Below are 21918 nucleotides of genomic sequence, written 5' to 3'. Positions count from 1 at the left end.
GTTGCAAACCACATGTTGTGATGAGACGCAATCAAGATCATCATCCCAGGGAGGAATGAGAGCATCGAGACCAAAAGGCCTTTGTTTTTCTGTGCGTCTAACTCTGGCTGGTGGAGTTTCAGTCGCAGCATTACTTGACCAGCCATCTTTCCTCCAAGGAGAAGGTCAGTTTGCTGATGGTTTGAGGGGGAAAATGAATAACGAAAAATAAGATAACTCCACCAAGAGCTAGTCTCACACCAGCAGGACATGGTGTTGCCTTTCTTAGTCTTTCCATGCAATAATCAGTTACGTCAGGACACATGCAGAGCTGTAAATTGCCTGGAGGGAAAAACTGAGGAAGGGAAGAGGGTGAGAAGTTCAGCTGAAGTGGGAGGAGCTGAGGTGTCCAATAGGCACCTATCCTAATGATCGGACCCAGGAGGACCTGCTTCCTGGATCCGGTGATGCTGCGGTTGTGGGGGGGGGGATTAATGGTGTGGGTCTCTGCGCTATGTGTTAATCTGGAGCACATGGTGGCAGGCAACAAGAATATAGGAATCGGTGACTGTTGGCTCACCCTCCCCAGCCCACACTCCCGTATTCTCTGGGCAACCCCTCGTCTGATTGGACCCATATGCAGAGGTTATTTCACACGCGACTGGGAGAAGATGAGGAGCGGTATTTGTTTTCAAGGAAGCGCGTTTGTGCACTTTATCTGACATTAAATCTAAAACCTAACTACAGCGGAGGTCAAAACGTCATATTACGCATGTACTTCTAAGAAAAGCATCACACACACACACACATGGTAAAGTCTTTACATTTCTATACGTTTAAAGGGTTGGGAGGTTAGCAAGAGTGTGACCACAGACAATTTCCGCCTTTGGGAAAGCCTTATTAAAGACTAGGCATAGCTTGAAAGAGTTTATGAGCATGATGGCGAATTAAAGCTAAAAAACAATGACCTGTGACTACACACATACTGCCTTTTTCCCATGCCAAAAGGAGCTGCGTGTACAGGATCAGAGCAGAACTACAGCCCTCCCAGCACAGTTGCCGCTGACGAGCTGCTGTGGAAAAAACCTGTTTTCCCCTTTTGTATTATGGTCTCTAAATCTAAACGAGTGCTGCGAGCTGAGCCAAAGACAACCGCTGCCCCTTCGAAGACCGGTGGGTGAAAATAAAACGCCCCTCTCAGAAACTGCAAATTACTGTGTCTGGCCTCTTCTTAAATATTTGATGATTTTTTACAAGCAGACAAAAAATGCCCCGGAGTAATTGATCTCCCTCCTCTGACTTTTATTGGGGTGACGGCAGCATCTCCCGTAATTTGCAATCGTGAGGTGAAACAAGCAACTATTGTGTGCAGCTTCTGAGGGTGAGAGGGCTTGGTTCTCAATCTTGTTACAATGTTACACCCATACAAAATAGTTAAACTGGGAGTTTTGTGGCACCATAAGGGACAAATGCGAAGCTTTTTCAACCATGTGCCATGACTGGTAAGAAAATGTGTAAGTCATAGCACATAACACGGCACTGGTTTGAACCTATAGCTGCTTAGCAGTGTTTTGACTCTGGCACTAAAAGGAGCGGAGGTCAGCAGCTGCTTTCAATCTGCCCTTATCACACTACGGGCCCCGGCACTCTTCAGCTGGTGCCAGACAGGCAACGCCATAAAGTGCAGTGAGGAGGCAGCCACACGTAGCCGGGATCAGGGTGATGGAGGGGGCGGAGGTCTGATCCGTCACCAATCAGCATATTTTCCCCTGATTTCCATCTGTTGATGCTCCAATAAAAACTCAGGGTCATGAGAATATGTGGAGCCGCACCGCACTCCGAGTGCAATCTCTACAACGGTTACAGTCTTCTCTAACACAAACACACAAGCGGGAGGGAGGGGGGGGGGGTGCAAAACCCACAATTAACCACATGCACACACACACACTCACATGCGCACACAATCACCCGCAAACACCCACAGCCTCCATCTGCAGGCCAACACATCATTCCATTCGGATGCGCTCAGACTGCTTTCCTGTCCGAGTCTGTCACTCTCCGGTGACTGTTTGGATTCTGTCTTAATATGCGGAAAATATTTGGCCTTTTGTTTTTTATCTCTCATATTCCTCATAAAGCAGACTTGTTGTTTTATGGTGCTATGAGAGCAACAACGAGGGATGAACTCAAATCGTTGCGCAACAAACCACATTAATATCTCAAGCCCGAGGTGTCTTATCCTGCCAGTAAATACAGAAAGCTTCATGTATTCTGGTGGTCTGTTGTTGTTGGCCAACTGTGGGCCCAGTTGTAGCATGAATACAAACCTCAGCCAATCAATCCAGGTAACTGGCTAGGTTTGTGCTGATGCAATTATACATAGGGGAGGGAGAGAGGTAAGGCCCAGACTATTCTTTCTCAAAAGGAGAACAGCGGTGATCAGGTTCCACTGTGTGTCTCTGCCAGAGAGACTCCATTAGCCCTGTAGTCCAGAGGATGAGACCATTATCAGCTGCTGGCCTCATACACCGCCTCCAATGACAGTGCACTCCTCTTTCTAAAGTGCCCCAATTTCAGAGGCCACTTTTCCTCTTCTCCCCCACGGCCTCTTGTGCAGGACCTCGAGCACCTGATATCCTTTTGATTCACATCAGCCCCTTTGCGTCTGCATGCCAAACAGATATCATTATCTATGCACAGAGGGAGATTCCTGTAGAGTATGTGGAGTTCGGAGTTGATTTGAGGCTACGCCCTCCTCCAGCTTTAACTACAGTCCAAATGGTGAATGATCCAAAAATAGGTAGTTCCATACAATGCATTCAACTTTATTTTTTTTGCTTCAGTCTAAAGGCATTTGGCCTGTTTTTTTCTGAACATCATTGGGTGTGCTAGTCCTTTAACTGTACGCGGTTTGACCACTCACCACAGTCTGTGGCGTCTTCTCCCTCGAGGCCAGGTTGGCAGCCCATGAAGCACCGGTAGGAGCCGATGGTGTTTTCGCAGCGCCAGGTACCACACACTGAGCTACCAAAGTCCTTGCACTCATTCTGGTCTGCACAGTAAAAGAGAGAGAGAGAGAGAGACAGATGTTGGTTACTAACTGACAAACAGAGGCACAAACGCAACCACATGTGCAATCAGACAGTAACACGGACGCATGCAACACTCATATTCCCTCCACTGTTCCACTGCTTCCAGTGTAATGGCTGTACAGCAGGAGTCGGCCAGGAGGCCTGTGGTGTGGCTGTTCTCAGTAGACGCAGCAGGCAACAGGAATGGCCAAGAACAATATTATCACAGCAACCAAAGAACTTGTGAAGGAGCTAAAGGGAGACGTTCCAGAGGGAGAAACACCTCCTGCTCACAATCGGGTCATTCATTCTTCCCTCAAGGGAGAGGGAGTTCAGGGCTCCAGCCACGTAATCCAGGCACCCCTCACTCTTGAGACCATGGAGGAAAGCCTCTAAGCCAGGTTTGGACACTTTCACCGGAGCCCAGTCCCAAATATCTATAGATAATCAATCAAAGCCAACCGCGCTTTACTGCGTACGCTTAAGCCTAAATGTAGCGTGACGATCAAAACTAATGCTGACATGTTGGTTTGCTCGGAGAGTAGAAACCTCAGAGCGGAGTTTGGGATCAACATTCACTATGACACACACAACAGAACGTCACACGGGAGTTTTATTCTGTCTCACCTTCACAGTCAGCCGAGTCATCGTTGAACTTGAAGCCAGCCTCACACAAGCACATGAAAGAGCCATCAGTGTTCAGACACTCGCCCCGGATGCACACATTGTCTTTACTGCATTCGTCCACATCTAAGGCAGAGAGAGGGGGAAAGAAAAGGCAGACAAATTAAGAGAGATAATTAGAGAAAGGGTGGGTCTTAGGATTTGTTATATATTGATTATCACTAAATATCCCCATATATCCTCCGGCTTCGTTAAGTCCACGGGGAACACCACTCACAAAAAGAATGTGTAATCAAGCGCTTGTCTGAGCACAAGAGGCATTGGCCATTTGGAGCACTTAACAGTATACCGGCAAACAGGAAACAAAGGAGGAAAAAAAAAACATCTACCTCAGCTTTCAGGCTGAGAACATTTCCCTCCGACTCGTAAAAAAATAATAATGAATGCGACATGCTTGATTAGCTGTAGATTAGTGCATAATTGCGGCATTACAACATAACTTGTAAGGCCCTTGGACTTGCTGTAAAAGTTGGGGGAATAGCTAGAGAGCGGGGGGAATTCATCGCTGGGGAAAAGACCGTCTTCCTTTTCCAACCTTTGATAATCAGATGCATCTTTCAGAGACGACAAGGCAAATAACCGTTTGCAAAGATAGGGAGAAGAAAAAACTAGACTATAAGTAAATACATAAATATGCTGTGAATGGATATCTTTGGAGTTAATTCAAGGACTTCAAAGCCTGTATTGAAAAGCACAGCCAGGTCATGGCACAAACTGAGATGTGTTTCAGTCCTTTATTGCGTATGTTCTGTATTTGCTGAAAGACTGGCCTGGTCAAGGCCAAGCATCCTGGCCTCACCTGACTAAAACCATCTTGCATTCCCGTCAACTCGCATACCCTCATCCTCCCTTCTCCTCCCCCTGCAGGCTCATGTCAGGTCTGGGTCTGGCTTTTATTGTGTCAGCACTGTACACACTGCAAGAAAATATTCGACAACCGCTGATTTATAGGATAATTAGAGCCCAGAATTTGTTGTGGCGGGCAGCCAAAGTACCTGATGCAGGCTGGACAGTTTGCTCAGTCTGTGTACGATATCTTAGGCCAAAGCCTCAGTGGAAGAATGATCCTGCTCAAGAACTAAACCAAGTCCATCAAAAGGACCATGCCAGCGTCTTGCAGGGACCTGGATCCAGAGATCCAAACCTACCTGCTTCACATCCCGACAGGATATTTTACTGCCAGACATCCTGCCGTTTACTTAACTTCACCTCTTTCTGTACTTGCAAGACACACCAGAAATAACACTGATTCAATTCTGACATCCTAGCCAAAGCTGTTTCATGTATTTTGAAAGCAAACACTGAAATTAAAAGCCTTCCTTAGCTGATGATCAGGCTACATTTTTCCCCCCATCGCTGTGACCAGTGGGTCACTGGGTGCGGCTGGAAAAACATCGAACTGATGTCCGAACGGAGAGTGAGCTGAGACAGTTGATGAGGCCACGGCCCATTACACAGAAAGGCCGGACCGAGCACCCATTGCCAAGTCTCCCAAGCCTGGCCTCAGCACCCAGGGCAGTGTGGTGAGGATACTGTCTGTTACCCTGCCTGCACTCAATGAAAAAACATGTGAAAGCCAACAAGGTTACTGTAAAATAACTTGAGTAATATTGGCTAATTATTACATTATTACCAACTTTCTCCAATTTCGACTCTGCCTCACCCAATTACACAAAATAAAAACACCCATAAAATCATATGAAATATAATTTTCCCATTGCTATTACTGCTCATGCAGCAGTGTGTTGCTGTACCTCGGCAGCCAGTCCTTCCATCGATGGTGGTGTATCCATCAGGACAGATGCATGTATAGGAGCCCTTAGTGTTCAGACAGTCAGCTTCTCCGCAGATCCCCGCGACGGTCAAACACTCATTGATATCTGTCACAAATGTACAAACACAGCTGTGTCAAGATGCCAACATGAGGTAAGCCACGAGAAGCAGTTAACCACCAATGGTACATATTATGTGTCAGATGACTCAGAGTGTGCGTGTGTGTGTGTGTATATATACCTCTGCAAGACGTCCCATCCCCCATCTCCAGACCAGCGGGGCAGAGGCAGTTAAAGGAACCGATGGTGTTGGTGCACTGGCCTCCCGCACAGAGGCTGGGGTCCTCACATTCATTCACATCTGCATTGACACACACACACACACACACACACACACACAGTCATCAGTATGACACATTCACACCAGCTGTAAATCACTGGGTCTCACTTCAAATTTGCCCAGGTTTAGTCATTTGGATGACGAGCCTCCAGACCACAGTGAACATGTCAGAAAAGTGATGCATCATCTACAACAGCAAGTAATGGCTTATTCTTACTACAGTAGGCCATACTGTGCTGGAAACAATACATTTTAGTGGCCACAGTGAACCATCCCCACTGTGTCGTACCTTCACACGAGAGCCCGTTGGGAGCCACGGTGAAGCCTGGGTCACAGGCCATGCAGGCGAAGGAGCCCTCTGTGTTGGTGCAAACACCCGTGGGGCATACATCTGGCCTCTGGCACTCGTCAATGTCTAAGATGCAGAAGAAAAAGAAAAGGTTGGTATATATAGGTTATCATTTAAAGCAAAGAAACTCACTGTCTGTTAAAAAGGATGCGTGTGTGTGTGTGTGACTCAGCCCGACATACAGTAAACAAAGCCCTCTTTATTAGATCGCACTGACAGTCGTTTATTAAAAAGGGTGGAAAGATAAGTATGCAGGATGGTCATCGAATCCAAAACAGCAAGCTTTTACAGGTGGCGCATAAGTACTGTATATACAAACAGTCACTGGTTTCGCTGTTATGTGATCATTGGAAATTCCCGAGCCGTTACAGATTGTATTTCTTACGGAGAAGATAGTGTGGGCCATTGTTAAGTGATTGAGACGGCTCCGTTTTGCCTTTGGGTGAACAGAGCGAGTTCAACAGGGTGAGCTCGCCGCAGTACGTGGAAGGCAGGGGAGTGGTTGACTTCATTTTAAATTAAGCCCTTAATATTTTCCATGGCATCAGAGACGTCCATTAAAATCCTATCAGAGGCCGACTTGGAGTCAGGCTTGTTTTGTAAAAAAAATTCCCAGCGCAAAGACACATATCGGTGGGGGATCTTCCTCTTGGGCTACATCCACGCTTCCATTCAAAAACACACCACAGTATATATGACTAACTGAGGCCATGTTTGAATCCATTTAAACAGTCATCCCTTTTCTGCTTCCCATGAAGTCATGACAGATATAACCTCGCTGGATCCGTGAACGCAGCCATTTCACCGCATTGATCTCATAAATCATGTCATGACAAATTACTGAGCACTGTAAAGATTTTCTGTAATTGTGTTCTGGGGTCTAATGCATTTCTTTTTTTACTGTGGTCTACTGTAACTTTGGTGCAATGTTTACCATAGTGACAGCTCAAAGTGTTCTAAGCAGGTAGGTAAACACAGAGGTAGCTTTACCCTCACAGCTGTAACCGTCCTTAGTCAGTCGCAGACCGGCTCCACAGCTCCTGCAGGTGTAGGATCCTGGGGTGTTCAAGCACAGCTGGCCCGGGCACATGTTAGCCACCAAGCACTCATCCACATCTGGACACAAAGACATGGACACATCATAGCACGGATTACCATCTTTGGCTTCAAATAAGTAAATGCCCGCCAGTTGTAATCAGTGAGATGGGTAATCACTGGAACTAGGAATTACACATGTCGACACTTTTATCTTTTTAGCTGAGCTATCTGCCGAACATTCGCCTGACATCATCTTGTTCTATTTGAGGGCTGATGTCTCATTGTGTTGAGCAAGGATCAGATGAGCGGTGCCAGAGGCAGAGGGGTCCAGGATCCAGCTATGATGTGATGTCTAGGAGGAGTATTTGGGGATTTTGGAGTCAGATGATGGTTCTTTGGGGTCCCAAGCTGTCACACCTAATGCTGTTTAAATACAGCCTCAACCAGCTGGGAATCATGTTCAACAGAGCTGGCACATACACTCCTTTATTGGGTATTAAGGCAATGTCTGGCATGGTTGAATAGAAGAGGCAGCTACAAACACCTGTGCTCAAGTTTACAAACACAACATTCCTGCCAAAAGCCTCACCATCACAGTGCTGTCCATCCTCAGAGACTCTAAAACCAGGTTGACAGACGGTACATGCGAAGGAACCCTCTGTGTTCGTACATGTTCCCCGGGGGCATGTAGTGGGCAACGCACACTCGTCAACATCTGGCGTGAAAACAACACAGACTGTTAGACACTCACTTGCCAGACAGCCAAGAAAAAAAGACATAAATTCCCGATGAAAGGCAAGAACCACTAACCCCACCAGTGTTAGTTCTTTCAGGCTGAATGATATACATATGGCGTCATGCAGGAGTTCATTTAAAAGTGGTGTCGAATAAACCCACCTTCACAGAGCTCCCCGTCAAATGTTACTCTGTACCCTGTAGGGCAGTTCTCACAGGTGTAAGAGCCTTCTGAGTTTAGACAGATCCCGTTGGCACAGGTAGACAGGGACTGGCACTCGTCAACATCTGGGCAAAATACAGACACACATGAACACTGATTACTATAAAGACTAATACGACTAATATTTTGAGGGAATTCATTGGCACAGGGGCTTTAATGGTGAGTTGACAAACTATCCAGATGTGTTGAGTAAGTCTTCAACAGTTGTGAAAGCACTAATGGTTTTTACTGAATGAGGGAGCACAGCTGGAGATTGAGTTTACCTTCACACCTCTGCTGGTCTTGAGACACTCTGTAGCCAGACTTACATCTGGTACAGGTATAGGATCCCTCCGTGTTGGCACACACTCCACCAAGACACAGATCCCCCTGGGCACACTCATTCGTATCTGGAAACACAAATAACAAAAGTCACCACAACTGGGCAGACCAATCATCACCATCGACCAGTTTAGGGTAAATCATTAAACAGCCGATTTCATACCTTCACATCTCAGTCCATCAGCTGACGGACCAAACCCAGGCCTGCAGTTCTGGCAAGTGTGTGAACCTGCAGTGTTGATGCAAATTCCCGCAGGGCACACATTACCAGTTGTGCACTCGTTGACATCTAACAAAAAAAAAAACACACAACAATTTGCAGACGTTATACTGCTGTCAAGAGAGCTCCACAAGCTGAGAAGTATGCAGCGATGAGTTACGCCCAACAGCTCTAGATAATCCTTTGCAGACCTTCACAGGCTTTGCTGTCTGAGGTGACTTGGTAACCATGGTTACAGGTGCATTTGTGGGTGCCGTCCAAATTGACACAGCGGCCATGGAGACAAACCCCAGGGAGCCCGCACTCATCCACATCTGGAGAGAGAGCGAGAGGGGAAAAAAAGGGGGAAAATAAAGACAACCGCTCACTCTTTGTAGCCGTTTTTTATAACCCTTCAATGGAGCCTCGAGGCTTCTGTAGTAGCACTGAGGAGAAGTACTCACAGAGTTATATGGGACGTTATGAGCGTCTGACTGACAGTTACCTTGGCAAGCGTTGTCCGGTGAGAGTTTGTATCCTTGGAAACAGTTGCACGTATAGGAGCCCTCTGTGTTGATACACCGACCACGACCGCACGCTGTTTGGTTCAAGCACTCGTTTACATCTGAGGACAGAGGAAAGGACACAACATATATGAGAAGGAGATTTTAGGTTTCATTAACCCAAATTAAACTCACTTATTCAACCTCTAATGGTATCTAGAAATGCCGTTTTTTCTGAGATAGCTGCAACCCCAATACAGTAAAGTTGAATGGAATTTCAACTCACAAGGCTCACAGCATTGAAAAATAACATTTAAACATTCAACAACAACCAGACAACAACCTCTGGGTCTGAAAAGTGAGGCCTCTGAGGAAGAGTAGTGAACTTGCATTGTCTCTACTGGCCAGAAGAGGCGACTCCTCTGGTTGCAAAAACAAGTCACATTGTATAAAGGTCTAAGAGAAAATTCCCCTCCTCACTTGATTTATTACCTCAGTAAACTTTGTAAACAGTTTTAAAGAGTTTATGGTCTCAATCGCTAGTTTCAAGTTTTCTTTATAGAATGATGTTCATTAAGTAAATTCTGGTCCCATTTAGAGTAAAAGGACGATAACGCTGCGTATGCTTTAGGGCATGGATGCCTTCTGATTGACAGGTCGCTGCCACAGCGCTGTCCGGTCTGGGAGTTGTCGCCGTTTTCATCTTACAGCTTTAACCCTTTCATAAGTTATTGAAAGTGATTTGTAACTGTTTTGGTTGCCTAAAAAGTCAGCGTTTGGTTGTAATTAGCCCCACCCTCTCGTGTCAAGTCTACATGCAAAAAAACAAGATGGCGATGGCCAAAATGCCGAACTCGAGGTTCCAAAACGGCAGTCCACAAACCAGTGGGTGACGTCACGTTGACTACGTCCACTTCTTATATACGGTCTATGACAGCAACACATCTTTCCCAGTGTGTCCCAGTTACGCTGCATAACCCAGAGAAATCCCTGTCAGCTGTTTTCTTGGGGACTATTTCTGTGGTAGAAAGTAGTTCAACTGCAGTCGTCACAGCTGCTGAGTTTTGTAAGTGTAATGTCTTAATGATGTAAAAGCCTGAAACAAAATGCATTGTATGCAGTAGGAGTGAAAGCAAAAAGCCCAAAGAAATAAGCAAAACTCTGTGCATGGCTAGAAAGCCTACCACTAGAGGTAAGAAAATGTTTTGTAATTTGGGTGTGCCAACTATTTAAAATGACATAACATATAAGGGAAATTGGGCAATTGCAGCAAGAAACAGCAATACGATACAGAAAATGAAGACAAAGACGCTTTTACAAAATAAGGGTTGCATCAGTAAAGAGAAAACAAGTACAACATAAATGATGTGCTAATTGATTGCAAGGCAGCAATCATTAAATTACATCAGTGCCTCATTCATGAGGGCCTTTTACTATTTGCAGCAGTAGCTGTCTTTTCCACTCCGTGAGTCAGAACAGTTGACCCAGGAATTTGTGGGAAAACCTCATGCAGGAATAATGTTTTACAGTGGAAGTGTTAACAGTGGCGATTTTGCAGCTTGGGTGAAGATGTGGGGAGAGACAGTCCGATTATGTGAGTGTAATAAACAGAAAGAGACATAACAAGAGGAAGAGAAAGGAGGGAGAGGAAGGAAAAGTATTTGTGGAGAGAGGGCGATGATAGAGATGCTGAAACAGAGCTCACGCAGTGAAAACAGGGCTAGAAAGTCACAGGCTGGGTTTTGTTTGCCAAGCAGTGGGCACTGCCAGACGTCTGTCAGTGTGACCCAATGCTTTGTTTCTGCAATCATCCCACATCTCTCAGGCCTCCGCGATAAGCCCTGACAGGGGAATGGAGCTGTTTTCTCTATCACACCAGCAATTAGGCTTATCCACGATTCGGCCAATTGGGCCCAAACCACTGTACTACTGTCAATTGAGTGAAGCAAATACTGGAAACCCAGCGCTCATGGTTTATGTGCCTCTCACAGCGCCAGACGTATACTCTGGGCTAGTTAGAGCTGCCTGGGTGGACGTTCAGAGTAAAAATATTTACCTCCAATGTTATCCCTAATTTACAGGGTTCCTCTTAGTTGCTATTTATATGCGCAACAGTTTTTTGCACAAACAGGAAGTAGCTGAAGTGGAGTTTTCTTTGCAGGCAAGGAAATTAAGAGACTTAAAACAAGGGCATCATTCCTCAGACTCACTGAGGAATTGATTAAAAAGAACTAAAAATGACACTCGAGTTAATTTCGACATTTTCCATCATCATTCTGTCTTTCAGCTTTTTCCCATTTCTGGAATACTCACTCCGGGTGATCAGATTTCCAAACAAATTAGAGGGGTGCAAGGTCATAGAGAGGGGATGTGGTAAGTAAAACCAGTCAGGCTCTTATGTAACAGGGCCACTTTCAGGTTCGGAGCTCCTAGCCTGTTAACACAACACACACCAAATGTAGTTTGTTGGCCATTTGTGTATTGAAATCTAATAAGAAGGAGTTTAACAGCAGCCCACGGACAATACTACGGGTGAGTGAGAGGATTTATTTGCATGTAGGGACCTCTTCGTTGGGGGGAATTGATCTTTTGACCTTCCCAAACATCTCCTGTCACTGCTCGGCCCTCTCACCTAGTCCAGCAGTGGTAATAAAACCTCCGTTGGGCCCAACAGTACAGTGGCCAGAGCTCTCCAACAATAATACGCTGTTTGTTCAAGGCTGTGGCCAAGAGAAAATATTTGGACTCTCCCAAATTGAAATATTATAAACAATCTTTTTACAGCGGCCATGTGATATCAAAGGATCAGCAATAGCACGGTGAATGTGTTTAAACAGTATTGAGGGATATGCAGAGGCTGCTAGGTGGAGGAGTTGATCAAATCTAGGTGGAAACTCTGAATATACTGAATACAGCCATCATTGGTTAGGTTTTGGGCCCAGTTGTGGTCCACACTTGATATTAAAAACCCAATATGAAGTCTTTTGAAGCATAACATTATTTATTTTTTTACAATTTCCGTGCACATCAGCAGCCAAAGTGCCCCTTTGAGCAAAAAGCCGCAATTCAGCGAAACTAATTCAGCTTGTGCTATTTGGTGAACTGTACTGCATCATACGCTGTCAGCAGGTCATTAACAGCATGGCCTGTTGCCATGACACCTTGGTTATTTTTTGGTGACGCCAACTGGGAGCAGCAGCTTTTGTCTACGTAAATGTTACCTAATACAGGAAGCTTTTACAGTGTAAGAGGGAAACCCAGCTTCTTTCCATGCAGCGGTCGGAAGCACCCTTAGGAGTTTTGGGAAGTGGTGGTGGTGCTGCTGCTGCTATGATGTCAGGCGTGGAGGTTGTCTTACCCACACATCTTTCATCGACAGGCCTCAACCCAGGGCCGCAGGCCTGGCACTGGAAGGAGCCAAGAGTGTTGACGCAGACACCGTTGGGACAGGAGCTGGGATCTCTGCACTCATCTACATCTGCTCGCAGGGAGGGTGGGACATATAACAATTTGTTACTGAAACAATGTGCACATGCATGGGTGAAAGGGTTTTACAAATGATAATATGTACAAACATACAATCCCTTCGTCACGGACTGCGCATAGTTTTCTTCCTGGCTTTGACTCGAGGAAAATACATGTGTTTTGTTTCCGAGCTACACATTAACTCATGGCAGCAAACAAACAGGTCTGGCTAGGATTGTGCTGTTATATGATCTGAATGTGTGCGTAGGCGCTTGGGCCTGCATGTCACCTTCGCATTGGCCTCTCCAAGACTTGGCGTGGCCACTGCTGCACTCACAGGTGTACGACCCTTCTGTGTTGACGCATTTGCCATTCTGGCACTTGTTGGGCATGCTGCACTCATTAATGTCTGCCAGTTTGAATGAAAACCAAGGAGAACGGAAAAGAAAGTTACTATTGTGCTCCACAGCATTAATTAGGACAGGATGCGTTTTAAATGAACAGCGCTGACAGACAAGAACTTGCGGTGCTCTAGCAGAGAGTCTGAAAGCCTGTGGTGGCTTTCATCCGTTGGAAACATTCTGTCTCCTGCTGTCATTTGGGTTGTGTCTCACCTTGACAGAATTTCCTGTTCTGGGTGATCACCTGGCTGTAGCCGCTGTGGCATTGACAGGTATAGGAGCCATAGCTGTTCATACAGCGGCCCTTCCCTTCACACGGGTCCTCGTCGCATTCGTTCACATCTGCAATGGGAGACAGGAAAGGGAAATTAAAGGCAGAGGACAGATAAGGTGAGAGCCGGCGATCGAATGCGACGTTGCATTTCAGTTCCATTTCACCGGCAGAGACTGTACACTTTCCAAGCCCCTGACTTTGGAGCGCCTCCACAGCGCAGGCATTCCTCAGTGATGGACCCGAGCCCAGCCGAGTAGTGCAGAGGCTGCGGCCAAGGCCGTCACCGTGAGGTAAGGGATCACAGCACCGTGGCAGGTCTTTGGATGGCCTGTACGCTGTTGTCAGGCATCACGGAACAAGGTCAACATAAACAAAGCGATCTCTTTCATTTTGGCTCGCTTCATTTCTCAAGGCTTCTGTGCCGTGTAATGTTTGGTGTCGAGGACTTGCTTGCGCGGAGGCGATGATAGACAGAGCCGCTGGGGCGTCCGGTGTCAGCGGCGTGCGTGTTTGTGTGCCCCTCCTTCCCTTCGAGTGTCCCACTGTTACCCCCCTGTCTATCTCCCTCTCTCTCCCATTGTTGCTTACCGATGCAGTTGGTCTGCAGTGCACTGAGCTTGAACCCTGGCTCGCAGTGGCAGGTGTAGCCGGTCTGCACAGGAATACATTTACCACGGCCACATATGGCGGGGGCGTTGGCACACTTGTCAATACCTGCAGAAAAGACACAGAGATGTGCACGGTCATAACTCAGAAGGCAGACAACAATATTTTTGACCTAGGTTTATGTAACATTACAGGCACTGTAAAAAAACTGCATTCCACTAACACATGTTGTTTTCGATGGGAGCCGGTCTTGCTGTTTTATAGGTGAGGTCTTGGATGAGAGGATAGGTTTTACAGGACTGTAGTGTTCTAACAGGTGGCATGGAGCTCTTACAAAGGCATCGGCGAGAAACAGGTCATGCACAATAGAGCCTGACATTAGTGGTTTTTTCGTATTTTTCTGTCCAAATGGACTGTGGTGAAACAGACAGCGAACTGTCTGTTTTGTTAAGGAAGGGAAACCTCACCAAAGTGTGTCTTTCTCTAAAAGATTACTGTAGATTCTGCTCTTCCTCTCACTCTCTCTGTCACCCCAATACACACTTTAACCCTGTCGTCCGCTCCCCCTCTATTCCTCATAAATCTGGCCTGTGTCGGCTCAGGATAGCTTCCCTCTTCCAAGAGGCACGCTCTTGTTCTCTCGCCCCCTCTCACCCTCTGTGCAGCACGGCATCTTCAAGCCAAATTGGCTCTGAGAAAAAGGGTCAAATAAAAGCACAACACAAGCTCTCCTTGATTTAACTCTGGGTAAGCCTGAAAAAATGCTGCTGTCTGCCAGCAGTTGACTGAGAGCGTAGAAAATGAGGAGTTCAGCTCTGTGCTGCCCTTGTGCATGGTCGTTCTACCCACCTGTCAATTCGATTTTTATATCCAGTGTTTCAAGAAAGCTCATGTCTTCAATACGTGCATTCTAATGCATGTTTTACCTGTGGCTGAGTCTGTGTGGGTTGTGTCCTCTGAAGTTGGCCTCAGGTTGATGATGGAGGAGTCCGGAGAAGCCTCTGTGAAGACGGATCGAGACCGGGTGAATGCAAACACAGTGAACCGCTAACACCGCGACACGTAGTAAATTCTCATTGTCAACAAGCTAAACGAGACACTGCCTGGTTTTTCCCAACCATTACTGCCTCAGCTGTCACTCACTGGGCAGCTATTATAAAATGATCTACGCTTTCCTCCAGGCTAAAAACAGTACAGTACAAGGACCAAAATAAATCAAGTGTACTCATTGAATGTAGTCAACCTTCAGACTTTAATGTCAATGTTTTCGCTGGCGTGAGAGCGGTCCAGAATTGAGACTGCCACCAATTTATAGAAAACACATCGCATGTCTGTGCCTGACTGAAAATTGGACCTTTGAGCTTCGAGATGTTAAATCAAACCACAAGCGGCATTAAACAACAGCACTGCGGCACCTGTTGACAGTGAACAGGTAGTGTTTTATGATCTGTATGATTAAAGCCAAGAGACACATACCTGGATATTTTAGTGGTGAGTCAGTCACAACAGCTGGCTAGAAAACAAGCAAATATTACATGTCAAAGATCTAAGCTACGTTTCATCACTATAATTATGTTCATACAGCTTTTATCGGCGTATTCTGTGCTAATTAGGCGTGTATCTACCAAAATGTGGTCTTAATAAGTTATATAATCATAATAAACCCTCCAGCTGAGATAGCTAGAGCATATCGTTTGAAGATAAACATTTCAAAAATATGTGCCAAGAGGATGACAGGGAGGGAGAACTTACCGGGCTCAGAATTTCCACATCTGCCACGAGACAGAAAGAAGAGGAAAAGTTTATCAGTAGCAAAAAGTTGACATTCTGTTCGCATTAACGAGTATGATTATGGCTACACGAGACATACACAACAGCCCGTGTTCTCTTTAGACACTTCATTCGCAGCTTTGGAGGTCTTTGTTTCTAACAAACAAAGCTTTTGGCACATTTATCCTCAGCCAGACAGAGAAAGTAGTGTCACAAAAGTAGTGCAGACTACCGGCCATGAAAAAATGCAATGAGAGACAAGGAAAAAGATATCTCTGATAATGAAGACAAACATCCCTAAATATTTACAGGTTTGTCTCCTCACATTAATCAAAATGTCGTAGCTTTGCCGATAAAATATTTTACGAGCATTAAATCAGGAAGATACATTTATAGGAAATCCTGAGGATTTAGATGTATGGCCAATGTGGATTACTTGTGTGCATTGCTGTGATGCTCAAATGGGTTTCACTTTGATGGATGGGGGACTTAAGTACTACGCCAAAAAGCTTCAATGGTGAATCAAGCATTTATTTATATATGGCGATAAAAACATCCTGTTGATATTTGAACCCTCACAAAAAAAAGCTGATCCATTCGCATCCTGTAGCAAAATGAAAGCCGATTGTGTTTTATTCATCTTCCCAGCATTGCATTTGCCACGTGTTGTGGTAAAAGGGAATACCATGTTTGGATAACTCCAAGGCCTTAAGTGCACAATATAATTTATCGACCTTAAAGTCAGTTTGGCAGAGATTTAACGTACCGAACATTTTATTCTCACCTTCCGGCTGCAGAGGTGTCTCTCTGGCTGGGTGAGAGGGATGGAGTGGCTGCTGTGGAGTCAGAGGGTACCGGGGTGCTTGTGGTATCTCAGGGTACTCGGGGTATTGGGGCACTTGTGGCGTCTGTGGGTAGTTGTTGTACTGTGGCCTGCTAGGCTGGGGCAGCCAGGGCTGGGACAATGGAGGCTGAGGGAAAGTGGGGCTTTGCTCCTCCCGTGACACTCCTGTGCTCTGCAGATCCTCTTCGTCCATTTGTCTCACAGAAATCTGCACATCAGAGCGCGAGTAGGTGTATCCATGACCAGCTGGGCAGATCTCCTTGAAATGGTCTGCAGGGTAGGAAACACATAGCAGCGGACAATAGGCCAGAGTGTAATTGTGGCTCATATTTCTGTCTGATATTCGGAGCAATACCGTAAGCCATCCGTGTAATATTGTTATGCTGAGCATGCTGTGCTGTGAGCGAGGGGGTCGGGTTTCGCTCTGGGACTAGCTAGCTGGCAGGCCAGTGACAGCTGTCACAGAGGGGCTACCAGCAAGGGGATTTGTAAAGTTTGGGGGATATCTGCACATTCAAACAGACCCAGTCATGCCAGTGGGGGAAGTAGAGGATCATGTAATACTGGCTGACCTTTGAACTCTTCGGTGGAGGGGCGTGTGAGTGAGAGGCTAGTGGAGGATTGGCTGGCTACATAAAAGGACGGAGACTGCACCTCTTTGTGTCGGAGCCCAGCAAACCTCCACAATGGTGAATCCATTAGAAGTGAGAAGCACTGTGTCCCCTACCTAACCTGAAACCAGCAACTCTACGCCAAAAGAGGTTGGAATAGAGATATGAGCAGTGACAGATGTGTGGTCTCTGTAAATGCAGGAAATGTTGATGCGATAGGCTACTGAATGATGAATTTAAAGTGGAGGGAAATGGGGCTACACATGATCAGAGGCCACATCTAAGGAAGTGAAGCTCAAGCGCAAGTTCAGTCAGGAAGACACTCACTCGTAATCTCTGTCTCTCCTCTCCTTGTAATTGCTCTATCAGCTGATTGGGTGCGTGTACTTTTAAGTAACCAACCAGATTCTGCACACGGTTTCCTTAAGCCAATCCCATCGTTGCTGTCAAACTTTAAATAGTGTTCTCTCTGCTGCTGTCAGTTGTCATTTCAGCTAAGCAGACGCAACCCTCCTCCAGCCCCGTCACCTCCAGTCAGCATCACAGCCATGCTCCTGATTCATCATCAGATTGCAGGAACTCCTTTCACCACCACCACCAGTGTCTGGACTCCAGGGGGGATTAGGCCTATTGGACCTCAGTATCTCTACCCTCGGTGATAGTACTTCAGGATGGAGTCCAATCGCCAAAGACTTTGCACTTTTCATATTTCATGCATGTTTAATAAATCATTGTTAAACTATAAAACATGTCTCTCCTGATTGAACTGCAGTAAATATGGAATGATAGTCAACCAGCTCCTGTTACCAAGTCACAAGTAATGGGCCTGGCTGCTCGGTTCAGAACATGGCTCTAACAGCTTATCAGGCCATACAAAACCAGCATCTGAAATATTCAGAGGCTGTGTGTCTGTGTTCTGTGTCAGTCCTGGCTGAGCAGCACCATGGAGGTCTGTGTATGTGATATCTGATCTATGACAATCCCTATGAATCACTGGACACTCCAAAAACCAGCCTGTTTCTCTCGGAGACTTTGAAGATTAGATCGGTATGGAAAGAAAAAAGATGACAACTACTTCCCATGTTTCACTTGGCTAAGCTGTTTATTTCTGCTGTGAAGCTTTGCCGGTCTATTAGCGGGGTTTCTCTCTGAGGGTTGGAGTGATAACACAAGACGGACTCCCACTATTATGCAGCCTCCAAAATATGAAAACTGTTATGTTTTTGGTCCTTTTCCACTCAAAGCACATTTGGTTATTTTGAACTGCTGTACAAGCCTGTCAAAGAGCACAATGGGGACTGGGCTTTCACTCCTATTGCGAGCCGTTGCATAAGATCACTTGTGACATTCTATATCTGCAAAATGTGATTAACCCGGAAAAATGTTTGTTCTGCAAGAACAGTAAAACCAGAAATGGAAGCGGATGGACGAGGAAATAAGTCTTGTATTTAAACCGTGTAGTGTGTAGAAGAATTTGGCACCAAAATGCGGCGGCAGGGTAACTTCTGGAGGCTGTACCTGATCCATGCAAAGGACAGCGATCACACCCAAGGCCCCAGGCTTTGCCCACGCGGCTGCAGCAGCAGATCTGCTTGGTGATGTGTTGAGCAAGCGGCAGCGAGCATGTGCCTGCTGACACCGATCGGTAGCAGAATGCCCTCTGGTCGGACACGGCCTTGTCCGCTAGGGAGAGAAAGCAATGGGTCCTCCTTATTCCGATGCAATACATGAGACAATGACCACAGCCTTAATGTGATGGTGATACTCACAGACACAATGGCTCCTGTCAGCATCCAACAAGAAGCCTGGTTTACACGTGCACCTGTAGCTTCCTTTGGAGTTGAGACATTCGGCGTTCTTACAGAGCCCAGGCAACAGGCACTCGTTGATGTCTGTGAAAGATGGAGTAAGTCAGTCACCTCGTCCATACTCATGATGGAAATATCATGAAGTCGGGTTTTTTTTTCCTCTGACAAGCAATAAACAATCCATAATATAACAGATTTGTTGTACTGCATTGCTCATTGAGCAGACAGATGCAGAGCCGTCATGCTCGCCGACCAGCAGAGATGAGGTAAGGCTTTTAGAGATGATGTAAAGCATTTGCACCTCTAAAGGTGACAAAATATTGCAATAGATTATGTATTTCAAAACCGCCAGCTGCTGGGAGGTGATGACAGATGGTAACTTTCAGGTTTCACAATTGTATGAAAACAAGGAGGAGTGATGACATGAGGTAAGCATATAATAAATTTGACCTCTGTAAAGCAGAATACACTCAATCACGAACCCTTCTCACTGCAAGATATTATAAACCTTGAAACTTTGAAATCTGGACAATCACACGGAGGAAATGGAAGAATGTTTTGGATTATTATCTTCCTCAGCATCTTTCCTTCGCAGTGTCCAATAAGGTCACAGCATCTCTCGCTTACGTCAATTTTTCCCTCTCTGACTCCTGAACCGTGTGCTGGAGCGATACAGCGTCCAGTGGAGTTTTCTTATTGCTCCAACAGCGCAGGAGTCACTAAGCCAAATGGAGGCAAGCAAGCCAGTTCATGTGCCAGGAGCATAGGGGGACATATTTCAGGCGCTTAGTCATGCGATCGCGAGCACACTGGGACCAGGAAAAGTTTGTTGTTCTACCGTGTTAAACAAAGAGCACATCATTAGGTCTTTTTTTTGACGACTGGAACCCGACAGCCTGCCACCACAGATTTTCCCAATTCTAATTAATCTGCTCTTGTTTTCGCCTCCTTCTGGAAAAAGTGAGTTTATAAGGAGTTGAGGCTGATAAATTACGTGGACTGAAGCGAATCCAGAGAATGCCTCAATGTTTCTTTTTGTTGTTTCTTCTTTTCTATCTCTGTTGCGCTTTGTTTATCCATTTCTATTTTCACTTTTCTGTCTCTCTAAAGAGGAGCTGGTTCTAAAGCGGAGGCTGCTCTTATAATGCCAAAGGCTCCAGCCTCTATGTTATGACAACGTAAACAAGCTTGTGTCTCTGTTAGCAAAAGCGACCTGTTTGGATGAGCAAAGGATTAGGCCCGTACTGTGAAGACAATGAAGCAGACCACAGATGTCATGGCCGCCTGATGATATACACACACTCCACAGAGCTAGGAACAACAATATTCCTGTACAGGTACTGTGGGAGCTGGGTTTAGTTTAAGCAGCATGCTATCTGGTCAGAGTTCAGGTCAGCGTTGGGCTCAGCCTTAATCACATGGGGTCTTTAATCCACGGTTCGGTTGAGTACCAGATTAGTGCTATTGTTACAGTCTGCTGGTGGGTTGATTGGGATTGAAACTGACTTCCATGACAACCTGTCATGATCAGCGCTAATCTCAACATCTATTTTGAATCTAGTTTGGTTGCTCTAGTTGACAATGTTGACATGGTTGTTTTTATTGTCTGATGATACATTTGGATGACTTCATTACATCTGAGAAGTTTCCAAACTGCGTTGAGTGTCAGCGAGTCTGCCGCGACCTTACTTGGCCTTAGACGCTCTTAAAAACAATACTCACATAAACACCGGCAGACACTGTAAAAGAAATTGGCAGCATCACCCCTCTTCAATATGTATTGGCTGTTATGGCTAAAGGGAGTATCTAGCGACTACTTTGGAAGTCTCAAACCAGACATAACTTATGGGGCCAGAAAGTCATCCGTTCAGAAACTGTGAATTGAGGGAATGCACAATGTCAAAATACAGCCAAAACAGCCATCACTGAGAAAAGCACATTCTCACAAGAAAATTCCTGCTGTATAACCTAATATATCGAGGCCTCAACCTGTTTCCGTTTTCAATATGATAAATGTCAAATGTCAGTGTTTTAAAATTCTTAGTAACTCTTATTAAGTTGGTCCAAAATGTCAGAAGAGTTACGTAAGACTTCCATCATCTCTTCTTTGAAAGTGGCCTATGAGTAATATGACCTGCTCTGAGCACCGGTTTACCACCCACAACAGAGACGGCATCTATGACCGCCATTCATCTAACAAGCACAGTTACAAATGGCCAATTCAGCTAACCTAGATTCTGAGAAGCGGCCTCTGAAGATAAGGAATCGTCTGAAGTCAGAGAGCATTGCGTGGCTCTGATGGGGCATCTTATCGTAGCGTGGACATCACTGAAGGGTCAGGGGAATGCAAGCAGTAAATCATGCCAATTACAGAATATGAGAGAGGCTCTGCTCTATTCCAATAAAATACACTACAAACAGCCCCAGTTTGGCATGCTGGACGCCATCCTGATAATAATGAAAGAATCCCAGAAAAAGAAGGATTTTTGCTCCTTGGCAGATGCTGCGAAACCTGAAATTAGAAATAATTCGGGGGAATGGAGCAGCAGCTGAACGGGACAGAGACTTTAAAGCCCTCCAATAAATATTGTGGGTAACTGTCAGCTTTGCTTTTTTGGAACTCAAGAAATGAGCAACTGAAAGGGAGGAACATCTTGAAACAATCACAAAAGACAAGCATGAATAATAGAAAGATACATTTCCACATGTGTTGGCTTGTTGACACACTGTTGGAAAATAAGTGTGTCCTTGTCCACATGTCTTTATTTTGATTAAAATATGTTTCCCAGCTCAGTCATTACCTGATAACATCAATAGCATCGCACTGTATCAGAAAACATGATGAACTTGCTGAACCAGTGGATGAGGCATGATATAGATGTAGTCAAAGCTGTCCACTGGACCGTTATGTTGTTGCACTCCATT

General features: G+C 45.7%; 1 protein-coding gene across 1 annotated transcript in view; it reads right to left on the bottom strand.

Moving 5' to 3' along the window:
* The window catches only part of LOC306706966 (latent-transforming growth factor beta-binding protein 2-like), a gene marked incomplete at its 5' end in the record, with an annotated part of 75328 nt that overhangs the window by 10429 nt on the left and 42981 nt on the right, over window positions 1-21918 (bottom strand). Inside the window, 22 exons of the mRNA XM_079174227.1 lie at window positions 2903-3031; window positions 3678-3800; window positions 5489-5614; window positions 5748-5867; window positions 6136-6261; window positions 7186-7311; window positions 7823-7948; window positions 8131-8256; window positions 8455-8580; window positions 8676-8801; window positions 8924-9046; window positions 9217-9336; window positions 12573-12692; window positions 12969-13088; window positions 13294-13422; window positions 13943-14068; window positions 14887-14961; window positions 15437-15473; window positions 15713-15732; window positions 16515-16844; window positions 18704-18868; window positions 18955-19077. Of these exons, the coding sequence (XP_079030353.1) occupies window positions 2903-3031; window positions 3678-3800; window positions 5489-5614; window positions 5748-5867; window positions 6136-6261; window positions 7186-7311; window positions 7823-7948; window positions 8131-8256; window positions 8455-8580; window positions 8676-8801; window positions 8924-9046; window positions 9217-9336; window positions 12573-12692; window positions 12969-13088; window positions 13294-13422; window positions 13943-14068; window positions 14887-14961; window positions 15437-15473; window positions 15713-15732; window positions 16515-16844; window positions 18704-18868; window positions 18955-19077 (2742 nt within the window). The remainder of the gene's footprint in view (window positions 1-2902; window positions 3032-3677; window positions 3801-5488; window positions 5615-5747; window positions 5868-6135; window positions 6262-7185; window positions 7312-7822; window positions 7949-8130; window positions 8257-8454; window positions 8581-8675; window positions 8802-8923; window positions 9047-9216; window positions 9337-12572; window positions 12693-12968; window positions 13089-13293; window positions 13423-13942; window positions 14069-14886; window positions 14962-15436; window positions 15474-15712; window positions 15733-16514; window positions 16845-18703; window positions 18869-18954; window positions 19078-21918) is intronic.

The sequence above is a fragment of the Pholis gunnellus genome (assembly GCF_910591455.1).
Source record: "Pholis gunnellus genome assembly, chromosome: 15".
NCBI classification, from domain to species: Eukaryota; Metazoa; Chordata; class Actinopteri; order Perciformes; family Pholidae; genus Pholis; species Pholis gunnellus.
This window is presented reverse-complemented; position numbering and strand designations above follow the sequence as displayed.